The 13617-nt window shown below is 45.3% G+C and overlaps 1 protein-coding gene across 1 annotated transcript in view; it reads right to left on the bottom strand.

The window, feature by feature from the left end:
- Pde6b (phosphodiesterase 6B) overlaps nt 1-13617 on the bottom strand; it is a 43570-nt gene that overhangs the window by 7354 nt on the left and 22599 nt on the right. The window contains exons 4-11 of the mRNA XM_059275350.1: nt 5472-5612; nt 5310-5384; nt 4724-4788; nt 3973-4039; nt 3722-3769; nt 2091-2240; nt 1665-1808; nt 881-946 (exon numbers count right to left, since the gene is read on the bottom strand). Coding sequence (XP_059131333.1) covers nt 881-946; nt 1665-1808; nt 2091-2240; nt 3722-3769; nt 3973-4039; nt 4724-4788; nt 5310-5384; nt 5472-5612 — 756 coding nt within the window. The remainder of the gene's footprint in view (nt 1-880; nt 947-1664; nt 1809-2090; nt 2241-3721; nt 3770-3972; nt 4040-4723; nt 4789-5309; nt 5385-5471; nt 5613-13617) is intronic.

Raw genomic sequence — 13617 nt, 5'->3', positions numbered from 1 at the left:
GAAAAGAAAACTTAAAGATAGACACATGAAGCCGGGTGGTGGTGGCACATACCTTTGATCCCAGCACTCAGAGGCAGAGGCAGGTGGATCTCTGTGAGTTCGAGGCCAGCCTGGTCTACATAGCGAGATCCAGGACAGGCACCAAAAACTACACAGAGAAACCCTGTCTCAAAAAACCAATATATATATGGTAGGGGAGTGTTGACATTCCTACACAGGTATATATATATGAAAAGTCACAGAGGCACATACACAGATTCAGACCTATCCGTATGGACACATGGGAACATATGTGCACACCTCACACAGAGCCATTAGTGTTTAGAACATGTTGAATGCATTAATAAACCCCAAACTATTCAGTAAGCAAACAGCTCTGGTGATTCTGATAAATCACACAAGTGACAGAAAAAGGTAGGTGTCCCATAACTGTCAAGTTGATGTAGGGATGTTCTCTGGGAAACACACAAACATGTGTCTGTATGTGCTTATACACACACATGCATGAATACACAAGTGCACACAGAAGTATGTAAACACACAAACACAGCTATATCTAAACAAGGGGCGGTAGCACCTGGTTACTCCTATAAGGCGGCAGCACAGATGGATGCTTGGCCCAAATTGTGGCAGCAGAAGCTAAAACATGGGTAGTTCTGGGAAACACAGAGGAGGCAGGAAGGCAGACAGAGACACTCAGCAGGGCAGATATCAAGTAAACTCCAGCTGGACACTCTCAGAGCTGTATCGTCACCTCTGTTGGGGAGTGTTGACATTCCTACACAGGTAGCACTAACATCATGAGAGGATGCTGTGTGTGCCAGGGCTCTCTCCTGCCACTCATGAGAGCAGCTTGTGTCCACTGGAAGCAGATTCTCACCAAGATTTTCCCCAGCTCATCCTCCTCACAGTCAGCGGGCTCTTTCCCCAGGCGATCCCTTGTCGGCTAACAGAGAACAACAGATGAGTTGTGGGACTGAGTGATAGTGTCACTTCACCCTATGTGACAGAGTGACAGCATCACCTATGCTCCATATGATAGGCTGACAATATCACTCTTATCCCAGGAATGACAGAGTGGCAGTAACCCCTTCATTCTACAAATGTTACACAGTGAACTTATGACCATTCTCCCACAAGGGACAGGATGATAGTATCATCTTTACCCTATGACTATGACAAAGTGACTCTTAACCTTCACCTCATGTGACAAATGGCAGTATCATGCCCATCCATAAGTGTGTCAGTGGTGGTGTCACTTTTACCCACGTGACAGTGACAACATCACCTTCACCCTGTCAAGGTAACAGAATGATGGTGCGCATCATGGAACATGTTGAACACAGGGCTCCTGATTGTTGAAGGACAGCAATCTCCTTGTGTTCAGACATCCTCAATTCCAGACAAAAGCGGTCAGTTTCTGGGAACCCTGACTTTCCTTCCTTTCCCTGTGCAGTCCTTAGTGACACACATGGATTATAGATGGAATAATGAAGCAGGCCAGGAAGGCTCTGGTCACACTTGCTCACTGCTTAGGGTGAGACACAGGGACACTGTCTGGGTTGTACCATGTTAGACCTAGCCTGGGCCCCAGGGATATTTCTTTATCACTGAATTCCCTGCCTCCCCCGACAGAGGGGCCCATAGAATGCTAGGCACAGTACCAAGATTGCCTGGATTTCATCTTTGTCGCATCTCACATGGTACAGAACCATGTCCTGGGCGATGTCCTTACGGTTCTCCAGCTTGTTCATCTTGTCATAGGTGTCGGTATTCAGCACTGACCATCCAAGGAACTGTGTCAGGGACTGGAGGTAGATGGCAGTGTCACCCCATTAGCCAACCACTCTGGTGACTCTTACTATGTTCTACACCCATGGCTCAGTGACCAGTTTCCCAGACTGCTGCAGTACAGTGGATGCCTCTGAATGAGACCTCCAGAGATAGAACTTTGTGAACTATCTTTGTCCCTTTCTCCTTGACTTAGTGCTAAGCAGGGTCCAGAAGTGTGTGGAGAGGAACAATACACACTGATGTCCCGCACCATCATAGATGGACATCTTTGTCCACGTATGGTACTGGATATTTACCTCCATGAGAACTTCATCTTGATCATCGAAGGGCTTCCCGTCTTTCCTGTTGTAGAAGGTTGCCACCCCCACAATCTCCTCCTTCTTGTTAACAATGGGCATGGAGAGAACGTTCTTGATCACCCACCCAGAATCATCCAGGGGCCCCTCCTGCAGGGAGCAGAGAAAGAACTAGGCTGTTCTGGGTGTGGTCTGGTAAGACTTGGTGCCTGGGGGTGGGGATAGACCTCAGTTTCTCTCTCCTCAAGCTATGTTAATAGATTGAATGCTGTCTTTTTGCTCTCACTTGTCTGTGAACTTTATGTTCATAGGCTTTGTGTCATAATTTTCTGGGCTGGAGGAAGCTATTTCCCCACTGTAGCAAACATCAAGGGCACATGAGGGCTCTAGGCCCAAGGATACTTCTTAGAAGTATTGAAAAGCCTTGCTCTTAAAGCACTTACTAATTGCTCAACAAATGGGCCCACATTTCCACTTTGGACTTTGAACATTATATAGTTGGTTCATTATGTCTTCCAATATGAAATCCAGATAGTAATTTTTGGCCAGTTCCTCCAAGAGGCTGTTAGTGACAAAGCGTGTTCCTAAAAATGACCTCCCTTAGGAAAGGGCTATGTGGCCCTGGGTATGTTTGTCCAAACCCCAGATAAAGACAGGTAGGGCAGAGAAAGTCTAAACCCTCGTAGTCCCAGCCCAGAGAAGTTTGCCAGACCAGGTTCGACCAAGTGATACCAAAGAAAATTCAGCCGAGTCCTGCCAAGGTTGATTGAGCCCAAAGATTAGCTCACTTCTCCTGAGCACAGTGAAGACCAGTTGAGCCCAGATGAGCCCAGTGACGATAAATTAAGACCAGACTAGACCAGCTGAGACCAAACTGGATCCACTTAGCCCAGATAAGCTTTCCCGAGTTCAGCCAAGATCATTTGAGACCAGATAAGGTCAGCTGAGACTAGACAAGATCACCTGAGTCTAACTGAGCCCAATTAAATCAGCTCAATCGTAGACCTGGAAGCACAGATACATATTTCTTGTATGGTTTCTTAGTCACTGAAAATGAAATTGTTCCTTAATTTTCCTTTTGCTTTTTAAGACAGAATTTCACTCTTTAGTTGGCCTTGGGCTAATTTGCAGCAATCCTTCTGCCTCAGCCTTCTGAGTGATGGGATTACAGATGTGAGTGAAGTTGTTTTATGTGTGTATATTATACATATGTGTGTGCCCATGTGTGTGCATGTGGAGGCCAGAAGTCCATGTTGAATGTTTTCCTCTATTGCTTGCCACTTATTTGGTGAGATAGGGCCTCCACTGAAGCTGGAGCTCACTGATCGGCTAGATTAGCTGGTCACTAAGCCCCCAGGATCATCTTGTCTTGCCTGCTTCTTATTTCCTAACCTAGCACTGAGGTTATAGGTACATTTTACCATGTCTGTTTTTTTTTTTTTTTAACATGAGTGCTGGGAATCTGAACTCAGATCCTCATGCTTTCATAGAAAACACTATCTACTGAGTCATTCCCCAGGCCCATAAAATTGTTCCTTGAGTGGGAAAACCTAATTGAACCCACCATTTCTGAAGCAAAATACCCTCTTTTCAGGTAAAATGCAGTTTCTAGCAATCAGTAGGCAGATTACCTGAAACTGGAACATTTCATCAGCTGAAGCATTCATGATGTTACAGATCTGGAAAGGATCAGAAGCAATTCCATTCTGAGCAACTGAATACATAAACACAAGGACTAGTCTATTTAGCCTTGCCTTTAAGAGAGGAGCTTCCAATTGGGCAAGGTGAGCAGCAGCTAGCAGGAAGGGCTAATAGGAGGTGGCAGGCCAACAGGCATGCAGCACTGGCAAGCACAGGCCAAGGCCTGGAGAGGGGTACTCACAAAGCCACTTTCTGCTACATAGGTTGGGAGGCCACTGGCCAGGGCCCAGTGATCAGCTGGAGGTGTGCTGTGTGAAAAGAGCAGAGATCAGAGGAATAGATGCTTGGATTGTTAGATGAAATCGTATATGAATTCAGTTTCTTCCCTTCTCTGAGCTTAGGTGGGGTGGGGCTAGTAAAGTACTGAGGACTGGAGGAGGCCAGGAGGAGGTACCTTCCGTTCTGCCTTGTTGGACCTCCTCTTTTTGCAGGGTCCCCTCCCTTACTGGAGACTCCTGACTTCAGTTGGCCTCTGGAGAGTCAGTGTTGGTTACCTGTTCTGCATCCCTTATACCTGAATCCTACTCCTTTCTTGGAGCCTGTTTGGGATGTTGACAGGCTTATAGGTTCATGAGGTCACTGGCCACATAATCATAGGACTATTGTACCTCTAGGCCTGTGCTCTGCACTAGACTTTCCTTTGGGGTGTGATGATGGCCTTACCTTGTGGAGGCTTTACCTGCCAGGGCTGAGATGGTTGAGTGGCTGTGGATGGGGCCACCTGACAGCTCACCCGACTCCCTAGATATCTGAAGCAGATGTCTAAGTGCCTTAGTCCAGTAACTTCCCTTTTCATCTGTCCATGCTCTTCCTCCCTGTCCTGGGAAGGCCCTGCTGGCTCTACATAGATGCCCTTGAGATAGCTAATCCACAAGTTGGGTTTACGGATGTTCCATCCTGGGGTGAGCCACTTGTCAAACCCCAGCACTTACGGAATGACTTTGATGTCTTCCTTGCCATGGAGGATATAATCAATGACTTTGTAGAAGACAATTTCCTGGGAAACAAAACACATCAATGTAGGAACTCCTAGTCAGCTTCTCGGTGGAGTTTTTCCTGAAGGGAAAAGAGAACAGCACCCACCCAGACACACCCATCCACAGATGACACAGGCACAACACCCATGTAATTGTGTGTGTGTGTGTATGTGGGTGTGTGTGTATGTGTGTATGTACCAATACATTCTCTCTCTCTCTCTCTCTCTCTCTCTCTCTCTCTCTCTCTCTCTCTCTCTCTCTGGCACTCATACTCATAGATGTGCATTGCACACCCAGGTTTAGATATATCTTACCTATATCCCATTTAACTTCACACCAACTGGACCCATGCTCCATACATACACTAAAATTCATGTGCAAGCATGTCACAATATTTATAGGAGCTCCAGCAAGCTAAAGCAGATCTAGAGAATTCACCCTCATTGGGGCAGTGCAGGCTGATGAGAGCAGATAGGTGTTTGAGGCTACCCTATTTCCCCATCCTCTTGTGGGGTGCTTGCCACCTATCAGCTTGACTTACCCGGCCATCAGGTGTTCGTGGGCCTGAGTATGGCTGGGCTTCCCCCATCAGCACAGGCCATACATCAAAGAATTCCTGGGCAGAGAAGAAGAGAGAAGGGAATGTTCAGCCTATGAGCCGGGCCACACTGGGAAGGAGGCGCCTGGGAGTTTGAGACCTCACCTTCTCCTTGGTCATGTCCAGGAGGCCCACTGAGTACCGGTCACAGTTTAGATAGGCCCGAACAGTGTAGAATGCCTTGTGGAACTGCCTTTCGATGTCTGTCAGCTCTTCAAATACCTTATTGGCCGACCAGAGAAGCACCTGGAGGAGTGGCACACGTGTTGGCCTGTGGCCTCACCTGTCTGGCCTCAGAAGCTGTGGCGTCCACTCAGTCTTGGTATCACAAACATTTCAAGTGTAATTCCTGCAGGGTGCCCAACTGGCCCTGAATCCCAGGAGGACACTGACTGATGGTGTGAAACTCAAGGTTTTCTGTGAATACAAGCTTACCTGCATCCTGACTCCGGAGGGAGCCTAGAAACCCACTGGGTGATGAGTTCTCCAGGCTTGCTTAGCCTGTATCCCTGACACTTACTACCTAGTGCTGGCTTCATGCTCAGTGAATGAGCAAATGAGTGGAAACTGAAGTCACTGTGAGCTTAAAAGGCAAAGATCCAAGTAACCATTCTCATCTACTCTGCAGTTAGCCCAGGGGGCACCATGGTTTGCAGTGTCAACAGCAGATACTTTCATGTCTCAGCAAAGTGAATTTGAGAGTGACTATTTTGTTAATACTGACATAAGTCCTAGGCCAGACCAGGTACCAGAGTCTCCTTTCACAAGCCTAGGCCACGAGAACTTGTGTTCTCAAACACAAGCCTCTCAAGGCATCCCACCAGCCCAGTCAGTCCTCCAACTCTCAGTGGGCCTGGTCCATAGCAGAGTCCCTTCTCCATGGGCCTTCCTTGGGGGCTTCTTCCTGCCATTCTTCTTAGACCTATGAACTAACTCATTTCCCCATAGCCCTCTCAGTAGGAGGTAGCTCTTCCCAGTCTCCATCTTATTTGTGTGACCCAGCCCCTATTGCTGCCGAAGCACCCCTATCAACCCTTGCACCCTGGCCTCTGGCTCCCACATGTTCACACTCAACACTTCACATACTACTTGCAATTTCCCAGGAGACATGAATCCTGACAGCTACAGGGCTGCATTTTCACTTTCACGTCAGCAGCCCAGCCCTGGACATCTTAAACTGCAGTGCTCAGCCCTGAGATCTCAGTCCAAGCTGTCCTAGGGCCACATTTGTTTCTAACACTCAGGTCCTGCCTCAGTCACGAGTGATTTCTGCTCACTTGCTATGCACCTCAGCCATGCTTCTCCATGACAAAGCTGAGTGCCACAGCCTTGAAGTGTGGCCACTCTGCTTTGATAGTCTTGGGACTGAAAGGAGCATGGGCTCCTGTTCTTAGGATGTGGGGAGAGGAAGGGTAATGACGTTTGTTGTATCTCAGAAGAATCCCTGACTGATTGTATGTGTGTATTGTACATGAGTATGTGTGTGCATGTATAAAGAGAAAGAGTGTGTAAGCCTGTGAGTGTGCATATGTGGCTGTGTAAGTGCATGAGTGTTGAGTGGGAATATGTGAGTATATGTGAGTGAATGAGCAAACATGTGAGTAACCCATGCCTCTGTCCCATAGATATTCCCTGAGCTTTATTTCCTAGGTAGCCAGGGCCAACCCCTCACTGGTGCTTGGGGTGTTTGTCACAGCTGCTGGCTGACCTGTTACAGTGCAGGCAGATTAAACCATATATTTGACTTTGGAGTCATAGGAGAGTAGGTAGCTCAAACTATTCTCCCAGGGAGAGGGACAGAGTAAGGGGATCACAACACAGTGTCCCAGGCTAACCTCCCTTTTTCTTGCCCCCTTTCACCTTGCCGCCTGTCACCTTCCCTCTGTGGCTTGGTTCCTCTAGAAATTATGCTCTTCTGTGAATGCCATCATATACCTGGTTGAGGAAACAAGGTCTGTTGAGACCCTGAGGAAATGAAGGCTCAGAGGCGAGAGGTATATCCAAGGTGGTCTGACTGAGATCCTTACAAGCCTTCTGTTCTCTTCTCCTTGTTTTCACCTTTCCAGTGGTCTCTGGCATACACAATAATCAAAGGAAGATCAAGCATTGCCATTGCCTGGGTCGGATCAGGACCCCCAGGGTTGCTCTGCTGTAGCCAACATTCTTGGCTTGCCTGACAGCCCTCCTGCCTATGACCACAGTTCTGGGGACCTTCATGTCAGCAGCCTCTGAATGTTGGTACTCTGGCTTCACAGGAGCAGCATGCTTTCTTCCTACCAGAGGCTCTTCCTATGGGAGCAGCACCCAGGCTTTGCAACTCCCTCCCTGACTGGTGGGCACTTACTGCTGAGGCCTCTGCTCTACTCTATGCCTGAGGGGCCCTTGGCCTTAGCCCTTGCCAGCCTTTTCTTCCTTCTTTCTACCTTTTCTTCCATTCTACCCAGACACTTATCTCTTCTGGGTAGCCTATCTCAGGCTTACCCCAACCCTGCTACCAAAAAGAACATCCTTGGTTGTAAGCGAGAGAGGAGTGACCAAGGTCAGTACCAGAGCCTCAGTGGAAAGGCACTCAGGGCAAAGCCATAGCACTAGGACTTTCAAGGATGTTAGAAAATCATACTCATATGAATTTTTTTACTTTAAAATATGAGAAACTTTCTTCCTATGTTTTTTAGTTCCAAGTTTTAATCCTATCATCCCCTTTGAGTTGGTTCTTACACAAGAGTTGAGATTAGGTTTGCTTTCTCTCTGTAGTATGTGGATAGCGCCGATCACTGACATCTACCCTATTGTGTGTTCTTGGTACTTTTGTGGAAAAAATTAATTGGTTTGGCTCCATTTCTGGGCTTATTTTCTTTTTTTTAAAAGATTTATTTATTTATTATATATATGGAAGAGGGTGCCAGATCTCATTACAGATGGTTGTCAGCCACCATGTGGGTGCTGGGAATTGAACTCAGGACCTCTGGAAGAGCAGTCAGTGCTTTTAACCTCTGAGCCATCTCTCCAGCCCTCTGGGCTCATTTTCTATTGATTGAGCTATCTGTTTTTTATAACTGTACTAGGCTGTTTTGATTACTATAGCTTTGTACTATATTTTGAAGTTTATGGTTAGTATGAATCACAGGGCTGAGCATGGGGGAGTCCAGAAGTGACACTTCTGGGCCTTAGTAGCAACATCTGCATGATATCAATTCTCTTAGATGACCTCAGTAGGAGGACAGTCTGTATCTCTAGCAAAACTTACCCACAGAAGTTCTGTATGTTTAACCCTCATAAGCCTTCCTTATTTTCTGTTTGTTTATTTGACCTTCCTTATTTTCTGTTCTGGTCTCTGCTCTTGAGGTAAGACTGGGGAAGGGTATGGAAACCACAGTTCTTCTCTTCCCATTCTGCCTCTAGGGCCACCATTGTGGTCATTCCAGACTGGCTCCGTCCCGACTGATTACTGCCTCTTGAACATTTCCTTGCTTATAGTTTGGAAGTGTGAGGCTCTGAGAAGAAGGCCCTGACTTTATTCCTTCTCTTGAATTCATAAGTCTTCCTTCACGATGAATCAGTGTTCCCCTGCCATTCAAACAATATCTAGAGACCATAGACTTGCACCTATAGGGTCCTCATCTAGTCTTTGGTCCCATGGGCAGAAAGAATTGCTCCATTGAATCTTACTGGAAGCCAAGTGGCAGGTCAGCGAGAACACCAGCATTTGGGGGTTACCTATAGTTTTTCTTATCTTCTGTTGGCTCTAATCAGTGTAGCTGAAGTACTTTTAAGAAAGGGATCTGACTAATGCTCAGAACTTCCAGGGTCTAGGGAGCATGGGATGGGGGGAGTTTGAAAATGTTTTAATGCTCACTGACCAGCACTCCCATCACACAGGAACAAGAAAGACAATGTGTCTTGGGCTAGGCCACAGGCCCCTCAGAGCCAGTCTCAGTATAGAGATTTCTTTTCAAAAAGCACTGTGAGGGCTGGGGATATGGCTCAGTGATGAAGCATTTGACTAGCATGCATAAGGCCTGGTTTCTATTTCCAGCACCCCCAAATAAATAATCAAATGAAGCCCAGAAAGAACTGTGAGGCAGGATTCTGCAAATGCTGGTTAGACTCTGAACCTTGGGGCAGCTTTTCCAGCACCCTAAAGTCTGACTTCTTGGAGATTCAGGGCCCTGGTAAGACTTACAGAAGAGGGTAGTACAAAAGGTAGACGTGACTTTGAATGATAGTCTAGGGTCCTGGTAGCTCCCTTCACTCCTGGGAGAAAAGATATGGAGAAACAGGCAAGGGTAAAGCCTTTCAGATAGCAGTCATAGGGAGAGAGATAAGATGACCTCCACCTGAGGTAGAGGACCTTTGGACTGGATAAAGTTCATATGACCAGTTTATAGGGCACCCTGGCCTCAGGTTGGGTCTCCTCTGGATGGTTTCTCCTAGCTTAGATGAATGACACTGGCCCTCTGGTATTTCTGGGCTCAACCAACAAACTCTTAGTAGGCTATGTCTACCATGTTACCTATGGCATAGCCAGGGATCCTTAGAGAGCAGGACTTGGAGTGACTGTGGGTGTAAGTACATTCTCGATGGTTACAAAAGTGTGGGAACTTCCAGGACAGGTTCAGGAATGTTTGTAATAACCCGTAATGATGATGCAGACTGAGAATCAGTAACTTAGACCTATGGGGAAATCAAGGATGTGAGGACTCCACCAATCTGAGAAGGAGGTGAGGTGAGCCATAGAAAGACCAGCTCACCTGCAATTGAGCCCACAGAGAGAAAACAGTGGGCCAGTGCATGAAGGCCAGTAATGGTCCAGGCCCGATATTGGGGGCCTACACTTTTGTGGATTTTACTTGTAGGAACTCAGCAGACTTTTGAGGTAAAAAGTTGAAAGAAATCCCCCTGTTTCACACAGACACAAGGAGAAAGAAGATATATTGGGTATGCCATACGCTCTAATGGTAAGCTTGTCAATCATCCCAAGGAAGGATTGTTATACAGCTGCCACTACTCTAGTCTTCCATTCTCACCCAAGGCTGGGGGGTGGGGTGGGCAAAAAATACTTGGAAGGTCACAGGAACAGATTTAGTTAGAAGGTTGCTGCATATGTTCCACCTGCAGGTTCCATTTTAATATGATACCACAGCCAAGTAGCAGCAAGGCTCAGACTGAGAAATTGTTTTAGAGACTCCCAAAGCCAGCAGGAGAGAGCTGAGAGGTATAGCTTGGTGGTAGAAAGAACACTTGTCTAGCATGTGAGAGGCTCTTGTTTCTCACCCAGTATGTTTTGCCAGTATGGCAAAAGTCAAAACCAAACACCCCATCCCAAACAAACAAAACCAAACCTAGATAACAACAATAATAAAAACATTTAAAAAATGATAGCTGAAGAAATGCTGTGGCCGAACTGTGTTCTCTCAGATCTCTGAGTTGAGTCTGATGATACCCAGAGGCCTTCATGAGAACTGAGCAGAAGTTGGCACTATGCCTTTGAGCCTCCATACTTGAGCTAAATCTATTTTCTTTTTTAAATGCCTAGCTTCAGATATTTTGTTATAGCTGGTCAGACAGAAACACAGGTAATAGACCAGAGTTTGGCATTTGCACCAGAAATGGGACAGTCTTTGGTACTGAGCCCTGACCTTGTGGGATCTGACTATCTCTGAGCAGATAGTGTCAGAGTTGAGCTGAATCAGAGGACATTCTGCCGCAGAAGTGATTGCTTGCTTGGGGCGTGGCTAAAATCTTCCATACATCTGGGGTCACAGAAGCACTGTGTGTTGTGAGAGGACCTGTTTGATTCTCTCCGTGTTTCAGAATGGGTAATACTGCCTAACATGCTCTCTGAGGCCAGCACTACCCCTATAGCAAAGAGATAAATCATCACAAGGCTAGGGCTGGAGAGATGGCTCAGTGGTTGAAAGCATATACTTGTTTTGCAGAGAACTTAAGTTCTGTTCCTAGCACACACATCAGGTAACTCATAACTACCTGTAACTCCAGATCCAGAAGATCTCACACTCTGGCCTCTTCAGGCAACTGCATTTATGAGCACATTACACACACACACACACACACACACACACACACACACACACACACACATCAAAAAATAAAATAAATCTTTTAAAAAGATACCACCAGGAAGAAAAACTATAATCCACATAGCTCATTAACACAGATACAAACATACTTTTTAAATTTTATTTTTGAGAAAAGGTTTCTCTCTACAAAACCCTGATTATCCTGGAACTCTCTCTGTAGACCAGGCTGGCCTCAAACTCATAGAAATCTGCCTGCCTCTGCCTACCAGGTGCTGGAATTAAGGCATGTGCCACCATGCCTGACTCTAGATGCAAAAATTCTAAACTGGACATTGACAAAAACTACCTATGATTCTAACAGTTGGGAGTAGACACTACTTAGCAAGTTGGACTACATAGCAAATCATTGTCTCAGAAAAAAAAGGAATAAATAATGTAACAATAAGATCACATGTCTAATAATGTAACAATAAGACCACAGCTCAAAAATAAACACACCACAAACCAAAACCTGAAATTAACTCATATAATCTAACACATTGACAAACTAGAGGGAAAATCTACCTGATCTTATCAGTTGATGCTGAAGGATTATTTGATAACATCCAATATTCATTCAAGATAGAACATCTTAGCAACAAGAAATACAGTAATTTTCCTCAATTAGATAAAAAAAAAATGCTATGAAACCCCACAGATGATATTGTTCTTCAGCCTCTAGAATTCTAATATGCAATTCATCACACCATGGAGCAACCCTGTGGAATCATTCTTAATGTCAAGAAACTGGGTGCCTTTCTCTAAGATCTGGAATGAGGAAGGAATGTTCACTAGAAATCTTTTTTTTTTTTTTTTTTTTTTTTGGTTTTTCGAGACAGGGTTTCTCTGTGTAGCTTTGTGCCTTTCCTGGAACTCACTTTGGAGACCAGGCTGGCCTTGAACTCACAGAGATCCTCCTGCCTCTGCCTCCCAAGTGCTGAGATTAAAGGCGTGCACCACCACCGCCCGGCCGAAAATCTTTTTTTAATTGAAAATAGATTGTTCTCTCACACAATACTTCCTGACTTGAAATCTTAACTTGTGCAATAAGACCAGAAAAACAAAACACAATATATATACATACATACATACATACATACATACATACATACATACGCGCGCGCGTGCGTGTGTGTGTGTGTGTGTGTGTGTGTGTGTGTGTGTGTGTGTGCAAAGAAGAAATAAAACTATCTTTGTTTGCAGGTGATATAATTATCCATATGAAAATACCAGAGAATCAATAAGAAAAACCTGAAACTAGTAAGCGATTTTGAGCAAGGTTACAGACTATAGGTCCTTCATACTAGCAATGAACAATTGGAAGATGACATTATCAGAATAAAATACCACTTACATTATCACTCCAAAATGAAATATTTAGGTATAAACCTAGTGAAATAAATAAATAAATAAATATATATATATATATATATATAATTTTTATGCAGAAACTTCAGTCTTTTGCATATATATGCATATATGTGCAGGTGTATGTTATATGTGTGGAGGTAAAACTTGGAAGTCAGCTAGTCAGTGAGTTCCCTAGGGAATTGACCTGTCTCTACTTTCCCAGAACTGGGATTACAAGTGCAAGCTACCATGCTTGGCATTTTACCTGGTTCCTGGAGAACAAACTCAAGTTCTCAGGTTGTGCAGCAAGCACTTTACAAACTGAGATGTTTCCCTAGAAACTTCAAAAGTCATATTAAAGAAATTTAATACCAAAATTAATACAGAGATATTAAGTTCTTGTGGACTTCTTTTCTGAGATAGTCTCATGTAGCTCAGACTGGCCTTAAGCTTGATGTATAGCCAAAGCTCATCTTGAACTCCTGATCCTCCTGCCTCCACCTCCCAAGTGCTGGGATTGCAGATCTGCCACAACACCAGGTTTTCTGTTGTGCTGGGAAATGAACCCAGTTTTCATGCATGGTAGGGAAGCTTCCCCAGCCCATGCCACTTTCCTTTTTGTTTGTTTGTTTTTTTGAGACAGGGTTTCTCTGTGTAGCCCTGGCTGTCCTAGAACTTGATCTGTAGACCAGGCTGGCCTCAAACTCACAGAGATCCTCCTGCCTCTGCCTCCCAAGTGCTGAGATTAAAGGCGTGTGCCACAGCTGCCTGGTGAGACTGATGTTCTTAACTCCAAGATTTTCTCTAGACCTACAGTGATC

Source organism: Peromyscus eremicus, chromosome 10, assembly GCF_949786415.1.
Source record: "Peromyscus eremicus chromosome 10, PerEre_H2_v1, whole genome shotgun sequence".
NCBI classification, from domain to species: Eukaryota; Metazoa; Chordata; class Mammalia; order Rodentia; family Cricetidae; genus Peromyscus; species Peromyscus eremicus.
The sequence above is the reverse complement of the archived record's forward strand: the minus strand, read 5'-3'. Positions and strand labels throughout refer to the sequence as shown.